The 20,591-nt window shown below is 46.3% G+C and overlaps 1 protein-coding gene across 4 annotated transcripts in view; it reads right to left on the reverse strand.

The window, feature by feature from the left end:
- Nucleotides 1-1,159: 1,159 nt before the first annotated feature.
- Nucleotides 1,160-20,591, reverse strand: part of LOC123146992 (uncharacterized) — a 29,752-nt gene continuing 10,320 nt past the window's right edge. Inside the window, exon 3 of one of the 4 annotated variants that reach the window (XM_044566246.1) lies at nucleotides 1,160-1,271. In XM_044566246.1, coding sequence (XP_044422181.1) covers nucleotides 1,177-1,271 — 95 coding nt within the window. In that variant the 3' untranslated portion in view covers nucleotides 1,160-1,176. Of the gene's footprint in view, nucleotides 1,272-14,389; nucleotides 14,511-20,591 lie in introns of those variants that run through there. The other 3 variants (XM_044566249.1, XM_044566250.1, XM_044566247.1) reach the window with 3 other exon arrangements.

Below are 20,591 nucleotides of genomic sequence, written 5' to 3' on the forward strand. Positions count from 1 at the left end.
CGAATTTCCGGTGAAGTCTCCTATGCTAAATTTAGAAGACATTGAATGGAAAAACCTTTTTATGCACTGGTCTCGTTCCCAGGATGAGGTACTGTCTATGAAATCACATGACAATTTGAACTTCTACTTTTCCGCATGTGCCTTACGGATCTTTTTTGCAGGAAATCTACTCGAAGAAGAATTCCGGTTTGACAAGAACGACAGGATATCGCAAATATGTTGCCCGCTGCTTTGCTCTTGTTAGTACCTGTTGTCCTGTATCACTGTACTTGCATACATACCTGGTTCATTATGTGACAACAGTATGCATGATAGCTTGCTTATCAATTATTCGCTCCAAATTATCTGATCTATATGAATGGTTGCATTAGTGTAGAATATATCCAATACAATGTTTTTTAGCTCTGCATTGTTCTTGTAAGTACATGATGTCCTTTATCAGTGTACTTATAATGACAGGTAGTTGTTCATGTACCATCACTCTGCAGCTTATTTTCCTTTGCCCTCCATTTTCTACACATCAAATCTATATTTACTCTTACCATAAGGTTGGTACTGAAGAAGTATAGCTACTTGGTTATGTAGCATCACTCTTCATCTTATCTTAAATATTCTCCATTTTTTCGTATATTATCACATCTATATTTACTCTTAACAAAATGTAGAATAAAGGCAATACTTTTGAAGAATATTTTGTGGTAAACTTCTTGAATTGCCCCCCCCCCCATCAGCATGGACAAGGCCTTTATAGAGCATGTCTTCACCAATAATGTAAGTTTGTCCATCTCAAGCCTTCAAACTTTGTTGTATATATTTGGTTAGGCATGACTGCAACAACTGTTTATTTTTGGTGTTTGCATCAAATTGCTTATTTAAAGTTTATTATATGTAGTTCATAAACAAAAGTTCGTGCTTTCTCAATTTAAGTTTTCAGTTGTACAACCAAGTTCCTTCTTCATACCATGTAAATTAAACTATACATAGCAAGTGATCTTCCTTTGCACTGCATGTATGCTTCTGTTCTTCATCTGTAATCCAGTGGTGTGGTGAACCTACCCACTACAGCACAATGTCATATTCTGCAATGTCTTAACTATGAAAAATGTCATATCATTCTACTATTATTTAAACCATCTCTTTATTTGCCAATCTGAAATGGTATAAATTGACAGCACACTAAACATTGATACTTATGAGTTCTTGATCTGTAATCCAGTGGTGTCGTGAAGCTGCCAACTCCTTCACAATGTCATTTCCTGCCATGTCTTGACCTAAACAATACCATATTGTGTTAATGCAAATTTAAACCGTGTCACTTTATTCGCCAGTAAGAAATGTGATGAATTGTCAGCACTGATACTTTTATGTGCAAAACCTGTCATCTGTCTGCTTGTTTATCTTTCAGAGTGAGGAAGATATAAGTGTTGAACAAGCGCAGTCTCATCATCTTGCTCAGCTGCTTGCGCTACAGCTCCCCAGTAGGGCTAACCTTTCTTGAACTCTATTGAAGTGCTAACGGTTTTGTATATTATTTTATCGGCGTGTTTATTTGCACTGGTGGCGATCTTTGATGCCCAGTGTATGTAATCTGCTGTCTGCTTGTGCTTTATTATCATAGTGGCGAACTTTGATACCCAGTGGATGTAAAATGCCATAATTTCTTTATTGTATAATATAGGTTTTTTCTTATTCATGATGCTGCAGTTATTTTACTGTATATATATATATCCTGTCTTCGCAGTAAACCGGCCAAACCGTAAAATTACGGTACATAATCGGGCCGTCATGCAATCACGATGTAGGTTGGGCCTGAAACGTGCCGATCAGCTCACGGGCCGGCAGTAGCCCGAAATGAACCCTGGCCCATGATTGTGCGAATCAAATCACGGGCTTTTAACAGGCCGATATTTTTTCTCGGCCCTTGTTTGGCCCAATCAGATATCGGCTGCGAGCAGGCCAGATGCAAATCGGGTCGTAGTTAGGCCCAACTATATGACGGGCTTTTAACAGGCTGAAATTAATATAGGGCCGAAATGTTAAACGGGCCCTTAACAGGCCAAAACTAATACCAGGCCGAATTACTAAGTGGGCCTTTAGCAAGTGGGCCCAAAAGCATAGTGTCCAGTTGACAGGTCAAATCTTATATGGGCCATAATTAGGCCCAAAACCTCTTAAAGGGCCGAACCTGATCTGGGCCGTAATTTGGCCCAGAACGTGGTAGGCTTTTAAAGGGCCGGATCTCATATGGGCCACTATTAGGCCCGGAGCGTGGTAGGCCATTAATAGACCATATCAAATATGGGTCGGCATTTGGCCCAAAACATGGCAGCAAGTTAACGGGCCGGCCTACTAAGGTCCTCAAAATCTTGTGGGCCTACAGCTGGGCCGGCCCATTAATGTCGGCGAAATCTCGTGGATCTTTAGTTGGGCCGGCCCATTATGATCCGCAAGAATTTTGTGGGCCTTTACCTGGGCCGGCCTATTATGGCACACAAAAATCTTGTGGGCCTTTACCTGGGCTGGCCCATTATGGCCCACAAAATCTCATGGGCCTTTAGCTGGGCCGGCCCATTATGGTCCGCAACATCTTGTGGGCCTTTAGCTGGGCCGGCCCATTTAAACTTGTTGGGCCGTGCCACGTGTTGATGTATCTTTGGCGCCTTCTGTCCAGTGAGTGGATGACATCTGTCCCGACGATGAGCCGACACGTGTTTCCTCTAGCCAATGATGATTTTACACGTGGAAAATCCCCATTGGTCGGGGCTGTTAACGGGTTATCGGATCCAAAACCCGACCCGATAGCTTAACGGCGTTCCGTTACGGTGGATGCCACGTGTCGGTCATCCTTGACGAAAGCACTTCTGTGACGCGTGATTTATCGTCATGGAAGTGGACACTTCCGTGATGATAATGTTGGTAATGTCATGGAACACTTCTGCGACAGCATAGGTATGACTATCTTGATTCTGTCATAAATTTGTCATGGATGTACATGCATGACAAAAAAGCGACCTACTATGACAAACACGTATAATCAAGGAAGTGTATTTTTTTGTAGTGCTTGTGTTCGACCAGCCACGGTGGAAACGGGATCCTGTTCATCGGGAGAGGTCTGGCGTACCGCAAAACGGAGGAAACGGACCTCCTACGGTCGAAATGAGGTCCTGTTGATCGGGAGGGGTGTGGTGTACCACAAAACGGAGGAAACGAACTTGTGTTGGAGCGCTACGGACGAAACGGGGGTCCTGTTCATCGGGAGGGGTGTGGCATACCGGAAAACGGGACTCCACGAGATACTGTTCATCTCCACCGTCGACTGCCTCCATAGGCTACTATTCATCCACCATCGACTTCCTCCAGCCTCCACCTGCGACTGTTCATCCACCGGCTCCTGTTCATCCAGCCTCCACCGCGCGCTCCTCCACCGGCTACTGTTCAACCAGCCCTCTCCATGGGGGTCCTGTTCAACCACCCTCCACAGGCTACTATTCATCCAGCCCTCCACTGGCTACTGTTCAACTAGCCCTCCACCGGCTACTGTTCAACCAGCCCTCCACGGGGTCCTGTTCATCCAGCCCTCCATGGTGTCCTGTTCATCCACCGGCTCGATCGATTGGGGTACTGTTCATCGAGCGACAACGGCCTCTACTACCACGGGTTCCTGTTCATCCAACCACCCACCGGGAACTGTTCATCCAAACCCCCTCAACAATGCTCACTATTCATCCAGGGAAGGAGGCACAACAGTGTTCGATCAGCTTCAGTTAGCAGCAGTAGCGAAGGAATCACTCAGGTTCAGTTAACAACAATGGATCGATCGATCGCTCGGGTTCAGTAACGCGTAGCCTGCAGTGCAATCGCGCGGGTTCAGTTAGAGCCCAACGCCTTGCTCAGATTCAGTTAGAGCGCAACGCCTCGCACACACGCGTGTATGTATGAGAGAAACGTGCATCGCTCGGCCCCCGACCACCCATCATAATCGGGAACTCCCCCGATATTTTCCTCGCCCTCGCTTCTACCACGGCTTTCTCCGTCATGGACGGCCCAAAGAATGTCATGCAGCTGCGTCTCCGGCCCGCCCAGGACGAAAAGCCCATTTTCTATCATGATTTTTTGTCATAGAAGTAGGAGCCCACCACATCTATGATGATACCGGGTTTTGTCACAATTATCCTCATAGAAGTGTCATAAGTATGACAAAAAAAAATTTCGTTCAGCCAAAAATGTCACGGATGTGTCTTTTTTGTAGTGCTAGTAGTGGGCTCATGTCACATCCCTGGTCCTGTTATGCACTAGGCTAGACCTCATGTGAGCATCATGTTTTAATTCAAATGAAATTTGAATTGAGGGATTTTTTTAAAGCCTCAAAAACCTTCTAAAAATGATGATCAACATTAAAAAATTGCTTCAAATGCTTCCAAGGAAATGTTCCTTTTCAGCTTTGAAAAATATTGGCAAGAATAAAATGCAAACCAATATTTTTGGAGTGACTGAAACATTATTTTGGGGCCTTTGAATTAATTCAATAACTATTTGCATTGGATATATATTTGATATATAAATAATATATGTCCAATAATACTGGAACATTTTTATGTGGTTTGGTATATTTTAGCTCTAGCCACATAACTATTTTCAGGATTTTATAAAATGGTTTAGTATTTTACTAAACTAAAACAACACAGAACAAAATAGAAAAATAGAAAACAGAAACTAATAAAGAGAGGGAGAGAAGGCCACCAGGCCACCTACCTAACTTACCTGGCGCCCACTTACCTGGCCCAGCACGGCCCAGCCCATCTCCACTTCCCCCCTGTCGCCTTCCTCCTCGCGCCAGTAGGCACAGGCGCGTGGCCGACGCACGCCGGCGCACGCCCCGGCCACCTCCTGCTTGCCGCTCCACCTCGACACCCCGGACGCCTCCATGCGTGCCACGCCACTCCCCTGGAACTCTCTCACTCTCTCCCGAACTCTTCCCCCTCCTCTGCTTCCTCTCCCTCCCGCGACCGAACGGAGCCGCCGCCACCGACGAGCTCCCTCGCGGCCACCGCCACCCCCTAGCCTCGTCGATGCGCTCAAAGGCTCCGCCTCGACCCCCTCTTCCTCCCCACCGATCCACGGCCCTCCGGAAGCCCTGCAGCGTCGCCCTCAAGCTCGTCCCCAACCTTCGGCCGCCGGCGAACTTTCGAGGATTCGCGAGCTCCAGCCCCTCTCCGGCCTCGCCGTTGCCTCCACCGGATCCGCTGTGAGCTCTTCTTCCATTCCCCCTCCTCCTCGCGCTCGTTCCCGCACTCTAGCCGCCCTTTTCACCGGAGCCGATTGCTCCTTGCCGCCGGCCATGGCGTGGCCTGGCCACAACCACCGCAGCTCGCTCCCGAGCCCACCGTCGTGCTCACCGCAACCTCAGGAGGCCGCAGCGCCCTTCCGTTTCCCCTCTTGTGCACCGTAGCGCCGTTTCCGCCAACGCCCGAGGTCCGGCAGCCGCTGAGCTCGACGCCGGCGAGGATTACGGCCGCCCTAGCTTCTCCCGTTTGCCCTGTTAGATGCGCGCGAGCCTGGGCATTCCGTAGATGCCCTCCGCCGGCCATTTGGTCGCCGGAGGAGGAAACCCGCACCCCTCCGCCGTCTCTGGCTCCGCCGGCGACGAGCAGTGGGTCAACTCCGGCGAGTTGGCCGGGTTTGACCCTAGTTTGACTTCCCCAGAGCCACTGACATGCGGGCCCCGCCCGGCTAATTAAGTTAGGTTAGTATTAACTAAGTTAGATTAGTTTAGTTAGACACTGACACTCGGGACCCACCGGTCAGTTTGACCTGGGTCGCACGTTGACCTGCTGACGTCACTATGAGGTCATGCTGACGCAATAAACCCCTTTTCCGGATTTAAATAAATCTTAAATGATTTAATAATTTCAGAAAATTGTATAAACTTCTAAAAATCATAGAAATTCAACCGTAACTCCAAATTAAATAATTTATATATGAAAAATTATCAGAAAAATTCAAGGAATCCATCTGTACCATTTTCATGCATGTTAGAACAACTTATAGCTGCTGTTTAGCACAAATCAATTAAATGGCATTTGAATAATCACATATGGAGTTTGAATTTGAATCTTGTATTCAAACCAACTTCATTTAATCTGTTGCTAGTTGCATTAGCTCAAAACACATTCATATTGCCATGTCATGAGCATGCATCATATTGTGCATTGCATTGATTGTATTTCTTCCTTGTTGCCGGTATCTGTTCCCTCCCGATAGACGATGTTCCGACGTTGTGATCGTTGACACTGATGAAGACTCAATGTTATCTTCAGAAGTGCCAGGCAAGCAAAACCCCCTTGTTCATTCCGATACAATCCTACTCTCTCGCCCTGCTCTCTTTTAATGCATTAGGACAACACCGATTCATCTGTTACTTGCTGCGGTAGCTGAACCCCTTTATCCTTTGCATGACCTGTCATTGCCACAGTAAATAGATGAAACCCACTAGCATGAGTAGGAGTTGTTTGAGCCCTGATGTGCCTACTCATTCATGCTTGTTTGTCATGCCTGCTACTGCTTAGAGTTGAGTCAGGTCTGATTCATCGGGGATGAATCAGAGGCGTGTGAACATGTCCTACTGTGTGTGAGCTAAGTGTGTGAACACGATTTGGTAAAGGTAGCGGTGAGAGGCCATGTAGGAGTACATGGTGGGTTGTCTCATTGAAGCCGTCCTTAGGAACTGAGTTCTGTGTTTGTGATCCATGATTCAGCTACTACCATACATTGGGCCCTGAAATATGACCCCGCTCGACTTCTTATTCACCCAAGTCCTCTGTCCAGGAGTTGCAAGTAGTTTCTGGTGTTTGTAGTATGCTGGAGGCCGTGGACAGCGCTGACCGTAGGGGTGGGCTGTGATGCGGTAGGCACGTGGCCGGGTATACCGGGCGCCCGTTTGGTGTCACGGAACCCTGTTCACATCGTTTGGGGCTGTGAGCGAAACTCCGGCCGGATCTCCTCATGGATGGAACCCGAATAGGCGATAAACCTGGACTAGAGACTTGAGTGTTTAGGTAGGTCGTGGTCTACACCCACGTCGGCTTTCGCTTGAAGTCTGCCGAGCACATGTCGTGTGCAGACGCTAAGTGGTGGAAACATGTATGAAGAAGTACACCCCTGCAGGGTTAATATCATCTATTCGAATAGCCGTGTCCGCGGTGAAGGACTTCTGGGTTGCTTATATCAGTTCATAGACAAGTGAAAGTGGATACTCTAAAATACGCAAGATAAGCGTGAGTGCTATGGATGGCGTTCTCGTAGGGAGACGGGAGCGGATCCATAGTGGTGTATTGATATGGTGAATATGTGGACTCGTGTGCGCCACCTCAAAAGAGTTGCTTGCAGTCGTAGTTTAGGATAGCCACCGAGTCAAAGCTGGCTTGCTGCAGTTAAACCCCACCATCCCCTTGTTGATAATGATGCATATGTAGTTAGTTCTGATGTAAGTCTTGCTGGGTACATTTGTACTCACGTTTGCCTATTTTATGTTTTTGCAGAGAGACTTCGGTCTCACTAGTAGTTCCACGTGGACTTCGACGTTTAGCTTGTTACCTCAGCTACGGTCTTGTGCCTCGGCAGTATCTGGTAGATAGTCAGGCTTCTCAGCCTTTTTCATTTATAGTTGTCTGTACTCAGACATGATAGCTTCCGCTTGTGCTTAATTTGTATGCTCTGATTGTTGGGTCATGAGACCCCTGTTTGTAATATCTCGCTCCTCAGAGCCTAATTAAATACTTGAGTTATAGAGTCTTGTTGTGATGCCATGTTGTATTTGCACATATCGAGCATATTGTGTGTATGTTATTGAAATGCTTGGTATGTGTGGGATCTGACTATCTAGTTGTTTATTCTTAGTAGCCTCTCTTACCGGGAAATGTCTCCTAGTGTTTCCACTGAGCCATGGTAGCTTGCTACTGCTCCGGAACACTTAGGCTGGCCGGCATGTGTCCTTCTTCGTTCCTGTGTCTGTCCCTTTGGGGAAATGTCACGCGATGAATACCAGAGTCCTGCTAGCCCAGTGCTACATCCTGGATTCACTCGCTGATGACCGACACGTTCGATGCTGGGTCATGGATGCCTGTCCCTGTAAGTTTGTGCCACTTTGGGTTTACGACTAGCCATGTCAGCCCGGGCTCCTTATCATATGGATGCTAGCGACACTATCATATACGTGTGCCAAAAGGCGCAAACGGTCCCGGGCAAAGGTAAGGCGACACCCGTGGGAATACCGTGCGTGAGGCCGCAAAGTGATATGAGGTGTTACATGCTAGATCGATGTGGCATTGAGTCATGGTCCTGACAGCGTTGGTATCAGAGCTTGACTGCCTGTAGGATTACCAAGCCAAACTGGTCGAAGTTGAGTCTAGAAATTCTTTAGTTATATAAGGGAATTGATTGTGGGATGGAACGTAAGGCTCTTTTTACTCCTTATACCTCATGCCCTTCTGATCTGAGTCATCTTATCTTTCCTACGGGGATTAAGAGCTAGGCTATCTCTTCTTTCTATCAGGATCACGCGTTACTAATCCGTAGACTTATAAGATTGTTGGATTTAAGCTTGAGTTCAGTTTCTACTACTTCCGTATGTTAATTGTTGATCTCGAAACCTTGATATTGTGCTTCTGAGTGGTTATGCCACCATTTTTGTGAATGTCTCAAATCTCTTCTGAGCATTTACAGCCGTTATGCTGTCCGAGTCATTCCAGGTTTCTAAATAGTCTGATGCATTTGCAAAATCCTTTCCCTCTGGTTTCGATGCTCCTTTATGCCAGCTCAATCACACTAGTTGTTGAGTTGGGGTATTCTACTGCCTCGACCTTTATGTTGGAATAATTATTATGACCCTAGGTGTCTCAGGGGATCATCTAGTGGTCTAGCCATGATTTGTGTCCTAGTGTGATGATTCTGGCCTTTATTCTCGAAAGCATTCCGTGATGCTACTTAGGAGTAGGTATTCTATTCCTGGGTTTTGAACCCGAGATTCATCCTACTTACATCATGTTGATAGTGTTGCTAGTTCCTTTAGGATAATAGTAACCTTTGCGATAGTCCTCGAGGTTCATGGTACATCCTTCTTCCAATTACCATGAATCATTCTTGGCAGGAGTTCTTCTGAACCAAAAGATGACAACAAGAGTGCTCTCGATGAGTTCTCCATGCTATATTGTGACTCTGCCAGCTGAACCTTTCTGCATGGGTTATCCGGAAGAATTATGTTGAACTTGGTTCGACATACTAATCTATGCATCCACAACTCAGAAAGTTATATGTTCCTTTGAGTTGTCCCTCTTTAGTTATCTACTGACCTTCGTCTATCAATTGATAGTCAAGAGTATGCGTGCGTTCGTTATCGATGCCTATTACTCTTGTGGTCCGTCAATCCATTCTATCGCGGAATGACTAGGAGAAACAAACTCCAGTACCTCTTCCATATCCAGGATTGGGTCAAAGAAGTTGTGCTCCGCAGATCAAAATGCCAATCCAGCTTTTGCTCTGTTCTACCTTGGAGTATTACCATCTTTATATCGGGATTGTTATAGGAATTGCACACCATCCTGTGAACTCTTGGTACAGTGATACTTCTTGCCATCATTGTTCATTCCTCGGTTCCTGTGTTATTGTAACCGGAATGCCGACAAGTGAATTGTGATGTGTGAAACCAATACTCCCAGCGACCTCGTTGCTTGGTAGTTAAAGGATAATAATTTCATTCTTAGCATGTTGGTTTTTGAATCATCCTCCTAAGACTGATTGTGCTACCTAGTCCTTGTTCTCGGTGCACTCCTCGATCGATGAGTTAGGATTATTTCAAATCTTCGCTCTATTGATCATATCGTCTTGCCTCAAAAGGCAAGATTGTTCTCGAGCTTAGTAACATACCGGTGGTTCGTGATTTTCCAAATATCTTCTCGGAAGTATTACCAGGTTGTCCCCTGACTGCTATGTTGAGCTCGTGATCAAGTCGGTTTCTTGTGAACCACCCTTTCTCCAAGAATCTGTGTTGGATATCCCGGAGCTAGTTGGTTAAGCTAGACAACAACTTGGAGAATTGGAAGATAAAAGCTTGCCTAACTTAGTTCGTTCCAAAGGGATATTCTTGTGTAGTGTGTGTTGAAGAAAGATGATATCTTCATCGATTGGTCCCTGTGATCAGTTGCTGGACCTATTGTCTTATCAATCCTTTGATTTGAGTGTGGGCTATCGTCAAATCAAACCAGAACCAACGATGCTCGTAATGTTGTCTTATTCGTGGTTGATCCCTCGAGCATACACCATTACATCTTTGGTCTGACCAATGCTATCACCGTGTTCACTTAACTATGGAATTCCTTTTAAAAGGAAACCTAGATGAATTGTTGTTGAGCCCATTGACAACATCCTTATCTCCTCCATGATTTTGTTGAACATTAAGCTAGTGTTGGAAACTTTTGAAAGCATTTGTTCATGCTAGCTCATGAAGCATTTGTTTGGATGAAGGTAGTGACTTCCTTTAATTCATGTGCATCTGATGCAAGTTGCCGCCGTGGATTCGAGAAAGTCAATGTTGCTTTCTTTGGAATCATTCCAAATCAGTCATGCACACGTGCGAAGAATTCTGTGGTTTGAAGACTTGCAACCTTCAATCTATATGTATCCCTAGCACACCAAGCCACTGATTGATTTGTTCAAGGAGAAGGAGTTCCTTCATAAGAGCTAATCCGGACTTATGTAAGGACTTCGATACCCTCGTTGATGGTTCCCAACCTGAACTCGGTAGTGTTTTATTGTAAGACTACCACGTGGTCATGCTTGTTTAGGACATCGTGTTCACACGTGTGTAGCAGAACCAACTCATGTTTTGGAGTTTGCTATCGTAGTTCATTTCCCGAGAATCTCGCAACGTTATCTCGTCGATTTGTGTTGCAAACTTTCATTTTTCTTCCTAGACTCGATGAGTCTGGAATATCCTGACACCAACCAGATCTGAATCTCAGGCAGATATGATGGTTGGAACATTTCCCCAAGAACTATAATATTGGTTCCTCGATAACTGGTAAAGTGGATGTCGTGGCCAGCACCACCCAGCCGAAAGACCTATTATTATAGTATCTTGATTGAGGAAGTTGGCCACCTTCCCATAAGGACTTCGTAGGATTTACTCCCTAGTTGTGCCTTATGATTTTTGTGTTCCCGAAGTCCGACCTTTTTACTTGATGTTCTAGATATCAAACCATATCTATGAATGGGTTACGCTAGCACATCAAGGAGAACATTAGAAGCGGAGTGCTAAATGTCTCTCGGTCGATCGTCCAGATTTTGTTCCTTGGCTCGCTAAGGTGAAATCTGAGAAAGTGGTATCCTCCTTTGCATCTGCATCGTCCATCGCTATTCATCGTGGTAGTATGTTGTGTTGTCAGCACCCTTGACGCGGTTGTTGATAAAACCTTGATGATTGTGGAAATGCTCAAGTTCTTGAGAGCACGCACAAGCGCTACGTGTTATCATCGGCACTAACTGGGATTGCTCTCAGTTTCCTCGATTATGCTATAACCTTCAAACAGTGAATTCACTCTCTATTGTTGGGTTCTTCCCAGTTACCAGAATCATTCCCAGCATTTGCATTTTGTTCCCAGCTTGCACCGCCAATGTGCCATTCTACCATGGGTCTCTTCCATTTCCGGTGGTAAGCAAATTCATCCATTACGTTGTCTTCAACAAGGTAATCCACATCATCCAAGTCCGAGTATGCCATTCTACCGACCCCCTCCAAACGATCGCTCGAGAATTGCCTTAGGCTGGTTTAAAGAGTTTCAATGATCTCTGAATCAAAGGTAATTCTTTTTGCCACTTAAGGGGATATATCTACGAGTCACCATCCCTAAGGTGCCTCGTTGTGGTATCATGGCAACTCAACTCCTCGCTACGTTGACAACCGTTCACCACCCTCTTAGGTGTGGAATTGTTGTCTACCTACTAAACCTCCGTCATTCGTTCCACTCCATCCCTCTAGAGGTGTGCTTCGTCCCTCAGCTCGAGAAATGTTGCTATGTCTCATTCCGAGAGTTAATCCTGAGTTGTTCGACCTTCGAGAAGAACCATTCTTTTAGGGTCTTTCCTTTCCTCTCATTGTCATGATAGTTGGAGTTTCCAGAGCAAGACATCAAGATAATGATGGTGATCAAATCAACGCTCTTATGGAATGCACCCTGGATCGTGAAGATTGTGCTAGTTGCGTTCCCCCTTCACCTTACCCTACGCTTAAATCTCGGGACGAGATTTTTGTTTAGTGGGGGTGAGTTGTCACATCCCTGGTCCTGTTATGCACTAGGCTAGACCTCATGTGAGCATCATGTTTTAATTCAAAAGAAATTTGAATTGAGGGATTTTTTTAAAGCCTCAGAAACCTTCTAAAAATGATGATCAACATTAAAAAATTGCTTCAAATGCTTCCAAGGAAATGTTCCTTTTCAGCTTTGAAAAATATTGGCAAGAATAAAATGCAAACCAATATTTTTGGAGTGACTGAAACATTATTTTGGGGCCTTTGAATTAATTCAATAACTATTTGCATTGGATATATATTTGATATATAAATAATATATGTCCAATAATACTGGAACATTTTTATGTGGTTTGGTATATTTTAGCTCTAGCCACATAACTATTTTCAGGATTTTATAAAATGGTTTAGTATTTTACTAAACTAAAACAACACAGAACAAAATAGAAAAATAGAAAACAGAAACTAATAAAGAGAGGGAGAGAAGGCCACCAGGCCACCTACCTAACTTACCTGGCGCCCACTTACCTGGCCCAGCACGGCCCAGCCCATCTCCACTTCCCCCCTGTCGCCTTCCTCCTCGCGCCAGTAGGCACAGGCGCGTGGCCGACGCACGCCGGCGCACGCCCCGGCCACCTCCTGCTTGCCGCTCCACCTCGACACCCCGGACGCCTCCATGCGTGCCACGCCACTCCCCTGGAACTCTCTCACTCTCTCCCGAACTCTTCCCCCTCCTCTGCTTCCTCTCCCTCCCGCGACCGAACGGAGCCGCCGCCACCGACGAGCTCCCTCGCGGCCACCGCCACCCCCTAGCCTCGTCGATGCGCTCAAAGGCTCCGCCTCGACCCCCTCTTCCTCCCCACCGATCCACGGCCCTCCGGAAGCCCTGCAGCGTCGCCCTCAAGCTCGTCCCCAACCTTCGGCCGCCGGCGAACTTTCGAGGATTCGCGAGCTCCAGCCCCTCTCCGGCCTCGCCGTTGCCTCCACCGGATCCGCTGTGAGCTCTTCTTCCATTCCCCCTCCTCCTCGCGCTCGTTCCCGCACTCTAGCCGCCCTTTTCACCGGAGCCGATTGCTCCTTGCCGCCGGCCATGGCGTGGTCGTGGCCACAACCACCGCAGCTCGCTCCCGAGCCCACCGTCGTGCTCACCGCAACCTCAGGAGGCGCAGCGCCCTTCCGTTTCCCCTCTTGTGCACCGTAGCGCCGTTTCCGCCAACGCCCGAGGTCCGGCAGCCGCTGAGCTCGACGCCGGCGAGGATTACGGCCGCCCTAGCTTCTCCCGTTTGCCCTGTTAGATGCGCGCGAGCCTGGGCATTCCGTAGATGCCCTCCGCCGGCCATTTGGTCGCCGGAGGAGGAAACCCGCACCCCTCCGCCGTCTCTGGCTCCGCCGGCGACGAGCAGTGGGTCAACTCCGGCGAGTTGGCCGGGTTTGACCCTAGTTTGACTTCCCCAGAGCCACTGACATGCGGGCCCCGCCCGGCTAATTAAGTTAGGTTAGTATTAACTAAGTTAGATTAGTTTAGTTAGACACTGACACTCGGGACCCACCGGTCAGTTTGACCTGGGTCGCACGTTGACCTGCTGACGTCACTATGAGGTCATGCTGACGCAATAAACCCCTTTTCCGGATTTAAATAAATCTTAAATGATTTAATAATTTCAGAAAATTGTATAAACTTCTAAAAATCATAGAAATTCAACCGTAACTCCAAATTAAATAATTTATATATGAAAAATTATCAGAAAAATTCAAGGAATCCATCTGTACCATTTTCATGCATGTTAGAACAACTTATAGCTGCTGTTTAGCACAAATCAATTAAATGGCATTTGAATAATCACATATGGAGTTTGAATTTGAATCTTGTATTCAAACCAACTTCATTTAATCTGTTGCTAGTTGCATTAGCTCAAAACACATTCATATTGCCATGTCATGAGCATGCATCATATTGTGCATTGCATTGATTGTATTTCTTCCTTGTTGCCGGTATCTGTTCCCTCCCGATAGACGATGTTCCGACGTTGTGATCGTTGACACTGATGAAGACTCAATGTTATCTTCAGAAGTGCCAGGCAAGCAAAACCCCTTGTTCATTCCGATACAATCCTACTCTCTCGCTCCTGCTCTCTTTTAATGCATTAGGACAACACCGATTCATCTGTTACTTGCTGCGGTAGCTGAACCCCTTTATCCTTTGCATGACCTGTCATTGCCACAGTAAATAGATGAAACCCACTAGCATGAGTAGGAGTTGTTTGAGCCCTGATGTGCCTACTCATTCATGCTTGTTTGTCATGCCTGCTACTGCTTAGAGTTGAGTCAGGTCTGATTCATCGGGGATGAATCAGAGGCGTGTGAACATGTCCTACTGTGTGTGAGCTAAGTGTGTGAACACGATTTGGTAAAGGTAGCGGTGAGAGGCCATGTAGGAGTACATGGTGGGTTGTCTCATTGAAGCCGTCCTTAGGAACTGAGTTCTGTGTTTGTGATCCATGATTCAGCTACTACCATACATTGGGCCCTGAAATATGACCCCGCTCGACTTCTTATTCACCCAAGTCCTCTGTCCAGGAGTTGCAAGTAGTTTCTGGTGTTTGTAGTATGCTGGAGGCCGTGGACAGCGCTGACCGTAGGGGTGGGCTGTGATGCGGTAGGCACGTGGCCGGGTATACCGGGCGCCCGTTTGGTGTCACGGAACCCTGTTCACATCGTTTGGGGCTGTGAGCGAAACTCCGGCCGGATCTCCTCATGGATGGAACCCGAATAGGCGATAAACCTGGACTAGAGACTTGAGTGTTTAGGTAGGTCGTGGTCTACACCCACGTCGGCTTTCGCTTGAAGTCTGCCGAGCACATGTCGTGTGCAGACGCTAAGTGGTGGAAACATGTATGAAGAAGTACACCCCTGCAGGGTTAATATCATCTATTCGAATAGCCGTGTCCGCGGTGAAGGACTTCTGGGTTGCTTATATCAGTTCATAGACAAGTGAAAGTGGATACTCTAAAATACGCAAGATAAGCGTGAGTGCTATGGATGGCGTTCTCGTAGGGAGACGGGAGCGGATCCATAGTGGTGTATTGATATGGTGAATATGTGGACTCGTGTGCGCCACCTCAAAAGAGTTGCTTGCAGTCGTAGTTTAGGATAGCCACCGAGTCAAAGCTGGCTTGCTGCAGTTAAACCCCACCATCCCCTTGTTGATAATGATGCATATGTAGTTAGTTCTGATGTAAGTCTTGCTGGGTACATTTGTACTCACGTTTGCCTATTTTATGTTTTTGCAGAGAGACTTCGGTCTCACTAGTAGTTCCACGTGGACTTCGACGTTTAGCTTGTTACCTCAGCTACGGTCTTGTGCCTCGGCAGTATCTGGTAGATAGTCAGGCTTCTCAGCCTTTTTCATTTATAGTTGTCTGTACTCAGACATGATAGCTTCCGCTTGTGCTTAATTTGTATGCTCTGATTGTTGGGTCATGAGACCCCTGTTTGTAATATCTCGCTCCTCGGAGCCTAATTAAATACTTGAGTTATAGAGTCTTGTTGTGATGCCATGTTGTATTTGCACATATCGAGCATATTGTGTGTATGCTATTGAAATGCTTGGTATGTGTGGGATCTGACTATCTAGTTGTTTATTCTTAGTAGCCTCTCTTACCGGGAAATGTCTCCTAGTGTTTCCACTGAGCCATGGTAGCTTGCTACTGCTCCGGAACACTTAGGCTGGCCGGCATGTGTCCTTCTTCGTTCCTGTGTCTGTCCCTTCGGGGAAATGTCACGCGATGAATACCAGAGTCCTGCTAGCCCAGTGCTACAGCCTGGATTCACTCACTGATGACCGACACGTTCGATGCTGGGTCATGGATGCCTGTCCCTGTAAGTTTGTGCCACTTTGGGTTTACGACTAGCCATGTCAGCCCGGGCTCCTTATCATATGGATGCTAGCGACACTATCATATACGTGTGCCAAAAGGCGCAAGCGGTCCCGGGCAAAGGTAAGGCGACACCCGTGGGAATACCGTGCGTGAGGCCGCAAAGTGATATGAGGTGTTACATGCTAGATCGATGTGGCATTGAGTCAGGGTCCTGACAGCTCATAAAATTGGGGTGCTGCTAGGTGTCCTTGAACTGAAGGGTTCGTGTCGGACACGGACATGCATTGCATCAGGTTATCTTGATAAGGCTATCAAAACGGTTTTGGGCCTTGTGGCAAAGAAGGTTGGGGGCCAGGGTATGAGATACCTTCCCGACTGACAGGAGTCGTACAGAGATACGATTAGCAAGGAGTTGCTTACCGGATAGGCATGTTGTCTAGCAGTGATGCTAAAGCTCACTAGTCGCATGTGCTAGTCGAATCCTGAATCACTGAGAGTTTGCAAAGGGATGCCAACTTTAGTGGGAGTATTTATATTTAAGTCTTGAATTACTCTACATAAACACATTGCTTAGTGATTGCATATTTTCTATTGTAGATCAATTGCACCACCAGCTCAACCCAACTTTGCATTGAAATCAATTCTGGAAAAGGATAAACTAAATGGAACAAACTTTACCACCTGGTATAGAAATCTCAGAATTGTTCTCAAGCATGATAAAAAGGAACAAGTTCTAGAGGATCCACTTCAAGAGGAACCTGCCAATAATGCTAGTGCCACAGCTAAGAATGCCTACCAGAAACTCGTTGATGAATCAACCAAGATAAGTTTCCTGATGCTGGCTTGTATGGAGCCCGATTTGCAACAGCATTTCGAAAATGTTGAGGCGCTTACGATATGATCGAAAGTCTCAAGAGCATGTTTCAGACACAGGCTAGGACCGAAAGGTTCAATGTCTGGCGATCCTTGATGGATTGCAAGCTAAAGGAAGGTGATCCACTGAGCCCACATATGATCAAGATGATCGGATATGTGCAAGCTTTGGATCGTTTGGGCTTCCCACTCTTGGATGAGCTGGCTACTGATGCAGTTCTGGGTTCTCTTCCGCCCAGCTATGGGACGTTCATTTTGAACTATCATATGCATGGCATGGATAAGAAGCTCACTGAATTGCATGGGATGCTCAAAGTGGCAGAGCACGATATTAAGGAAGGCACACATCAAGTGTTGATGGTGCAGAAATCGGCTAAGTTCAAGAAGAGTTGGTCTAAGAAAAAGGCTAAGGCAAAGGGCACGGAGACGGTAACCTCCACCGCTGCACCAAAATCTGGACTGGACTCGAAGACCATTTGCTATCATTGCAACGAGATCGATCACTAGAACAGGAACTGTAGCAAGTGGCTTGCAGAGCATGGAAAGAAGGCTGGAAATGCTTCTTCGGGCAAAGGTACACTTGTTGCATATGTTATAGACATTTACCTTGCTGACATACCTAGTAGCTCTTGGGTATTTGATACCGGATCGGTTGTTCATATTTGCAACTTGATGCAGGGGCTGGTAAGAACTAGGCGTGTGGCACAAAGGGAGATTGACATTAGGGTCGGCAACAAAGCAAGAGTTACTGCGTTGGAAGTCGGCATGATGCAGCTCCAGCTTCCTTCTAGATTTGTTTTGGAATTGAATAATTGTTATTACATTTCTGCCTCATGCTTGATGAGTCAGGGTTATGAATTCAATTTAAAGGACAATGGTTGTTCGATTTATTTGAATGGTATGTTCCACGACTATGCACCCATTGTTGATGGGCTATTTATATTGAATCTAGAACATGAATCGGTCTATAACATGAATGTCAAGAGGCATAAACCTAATGAGATAAATCCGACGTAATTCTTGCATTGCCAAATTTGACACATTAGTCTGAAATGCATGAAGAAGCTCCATGATGATGGGCTCCTAACTTCGTCTGACTAAGGGTCATTCGAGACATGCAAATCATGCTTGCTCGGCAAGATGACTAAGTCTCCTTTCGCGAAGAGTTGCGAGAGGGCGCCCGAGCTGTTGGAACTGATACACAGTGATGTGTGTGGACCAATGAGCACAACTGCCAGAGGTGGCTATCAGTACTTCGTGACTTTACCGACGACTTGAGTAGATATGGATATATCTATTTGATGAGGCACAAGTCAGAAACTTTTGAAAATTTCAAAGAGTTTCAAAACGAGGTTGAGAATCAGCTCAGCAAGACTATAAAAGTTCTACGATCTGATCATGGAGGTGAGTACATGAGCCAGGAGTTTGATGATCATCTGAAAAGCCGAGGTATAGTACCTCAGCTCACACCTCCGGGTACGCCACATAGAAATGGTGTATCGGAATAGAGGAATCGTACCTTGTTGGACATGGTTCTATCTATGATGAGCAAATTGGATTTACCCTTGTTATTCTGGGGATACGCTTTAGAAACTACAGCTTTCACACATAACAGGGTACCATCAAAATCCGTAGATAAGACACCACATGAGATGTGGACCGGGAAGACTCCCGGTTTGTCTTTTCTAAAGATTTGGGCTTGTGAAGCATTTGTCAAGCGACTTTTGTCAGACAAGCTTACACCAAGTCGGACAAATGCATATTTGTGGGATATTCGAGGGAAACATTGGGATATAGCTTTTACAACCGGGAAGAGAACAAAGTGTTTGTTGCTCGGAATGGGGTTTTCCTTGAGAAAGAGTTTCTTAGTCGGGAGACCAGTGGGAGGACGGTCCGACTCGAAGAAATTTGAGTACCACTCGGGGATGGCTCGACGGGTGATGAGATCATACCGGAGTCAGTCAGGGAACCCGTAGTGGAAGCGGCACCGGAACCACGGAGGTCAGAAAGATTGCACAGAGTGCGTGATGTATTGTTGCTAGAAAGCGATGAGCTGGCCACGTATGCGAAAGCGATGGTGAGCCCGAATTCCGAGGCATGGCTAGAGGCCATGCATCTGAGTTAAAGTCCATGGATGAAAATCAAGTCTAGGACTTGGTTGATCCGCCGCCTGGCATAAAGGCCATTGGCTGCAAATGGGTCTTTAAGAAGAAAAACGATGTGGATGGGAATGTTCAGATCCACAAAGCTCGGCTTGTCGCTAAAGGATATGGAGAAGTTCAAGGAATTGACTATGACGAGACTTACTCACCGGTAGTGAAGCTGAAGTCGGTGAGGATCGTACTAGCTATAGATGCATATTTCGATTACGAGATATGGCAGATGGATGTCAAAACGGCTTTCCTTCACGGGAATTTAACCGAGAATGTGTATATGATATAGCCCGAGGGTTTTGTCGATCCGACTAGCACTAGTAAGGTATGCAAGCTCAAGAGATCCATTTATGGGTTGAGGCAAGCATCTCGGAGTTATAACATTCGTTTTGATGAGGTCATCACTGGTCTCGGTTTCATCAAAAGCAATGGGGACGCTTGTTTATACAAGCAGTTAAGTGGGAGCTCGATTGTGTTTTTGATCTTGTATGTGGATGACATACTACTGATGGGAAATGATGTTTCGATGCCGAACTCAGTCAAGGAATCATTGAATGGCAAGTTTTCAAGGAAGGACCTTGGTGAGGCAGTGTATATTTTAGGCATTAATATCTATAGAGATAGATCGAGGAGGCTGCTCGGCTTGAGCCAAAGCACGTACATAGATAAAGTGTTGAAGCGGTTCAACATGAGTGAGGCCAAGAAAGGGTTCTTGCCTATCTCACATGGTACAAGGCTAAGTGAGACTCAGAGTCCTTCGACATCTGATGAGCGAAGCGGGATGAGTCGGATTCTATATGCCTCAGCAATTGGATCCATCATGTATGCCATGATATGTACACAGCCTGATATTGCTTTTGCAATAATCCTAGCAAGTAGATACCAGGGCAACCCAGGTGAGAGTCACTGGGCAGCGGTAAAGACTATTTTGAAGTACCTGAGAAGGACTGAAGAGATGTTCCTAGTATATGAAGGTGAGGAAAAGCTCGTTGTAAGGGGTTACGCCGATGCTAGTATCCAAACCGACAGAGATGATTGTCGATCATAGTCCGGATTCGTGTATGTCATGAACAGAGGAGCAGTGAGCTGGATGAGTTCCAAGCAAGATAAGGTGGCTGATTCTACCACAGAAGCCGAATACATTGCGGCTTGTGAAGCTGCAAAGGAAGGTGTTTGGATCCGGAACTTTCTGGATGATCTTGGTATTTTCCCAGCCTCGGTAAAACCGTTGGACCTTTATTGTGATAATTCTGGTGCCATCACACAAGCCAAGGAGCCTAGGGATCACCTCAAGACTAGACACATAGATCGGAATTATCACCTGATATGAAAGATCGTAAAGAATGGTGATGTTGAGTTATGCAAATTTCACACGGGTGCAAATGT

This window comes from Triticum aestivum, chromosome 7A (genome assembly GCF_018294505.1).
Source record: "Triticum aestivum cultivar Chinese Spring chromosome 7A, IWGSC CS RefSeq v2.1, whole genome shotgun sequence".
Taxonomy (NCBI): Eukaryota; Viridiplantae; Streptophyta; class Magnoliopsida; order Poales; family Poaceae; genus Triticum; species Triticum aestivum.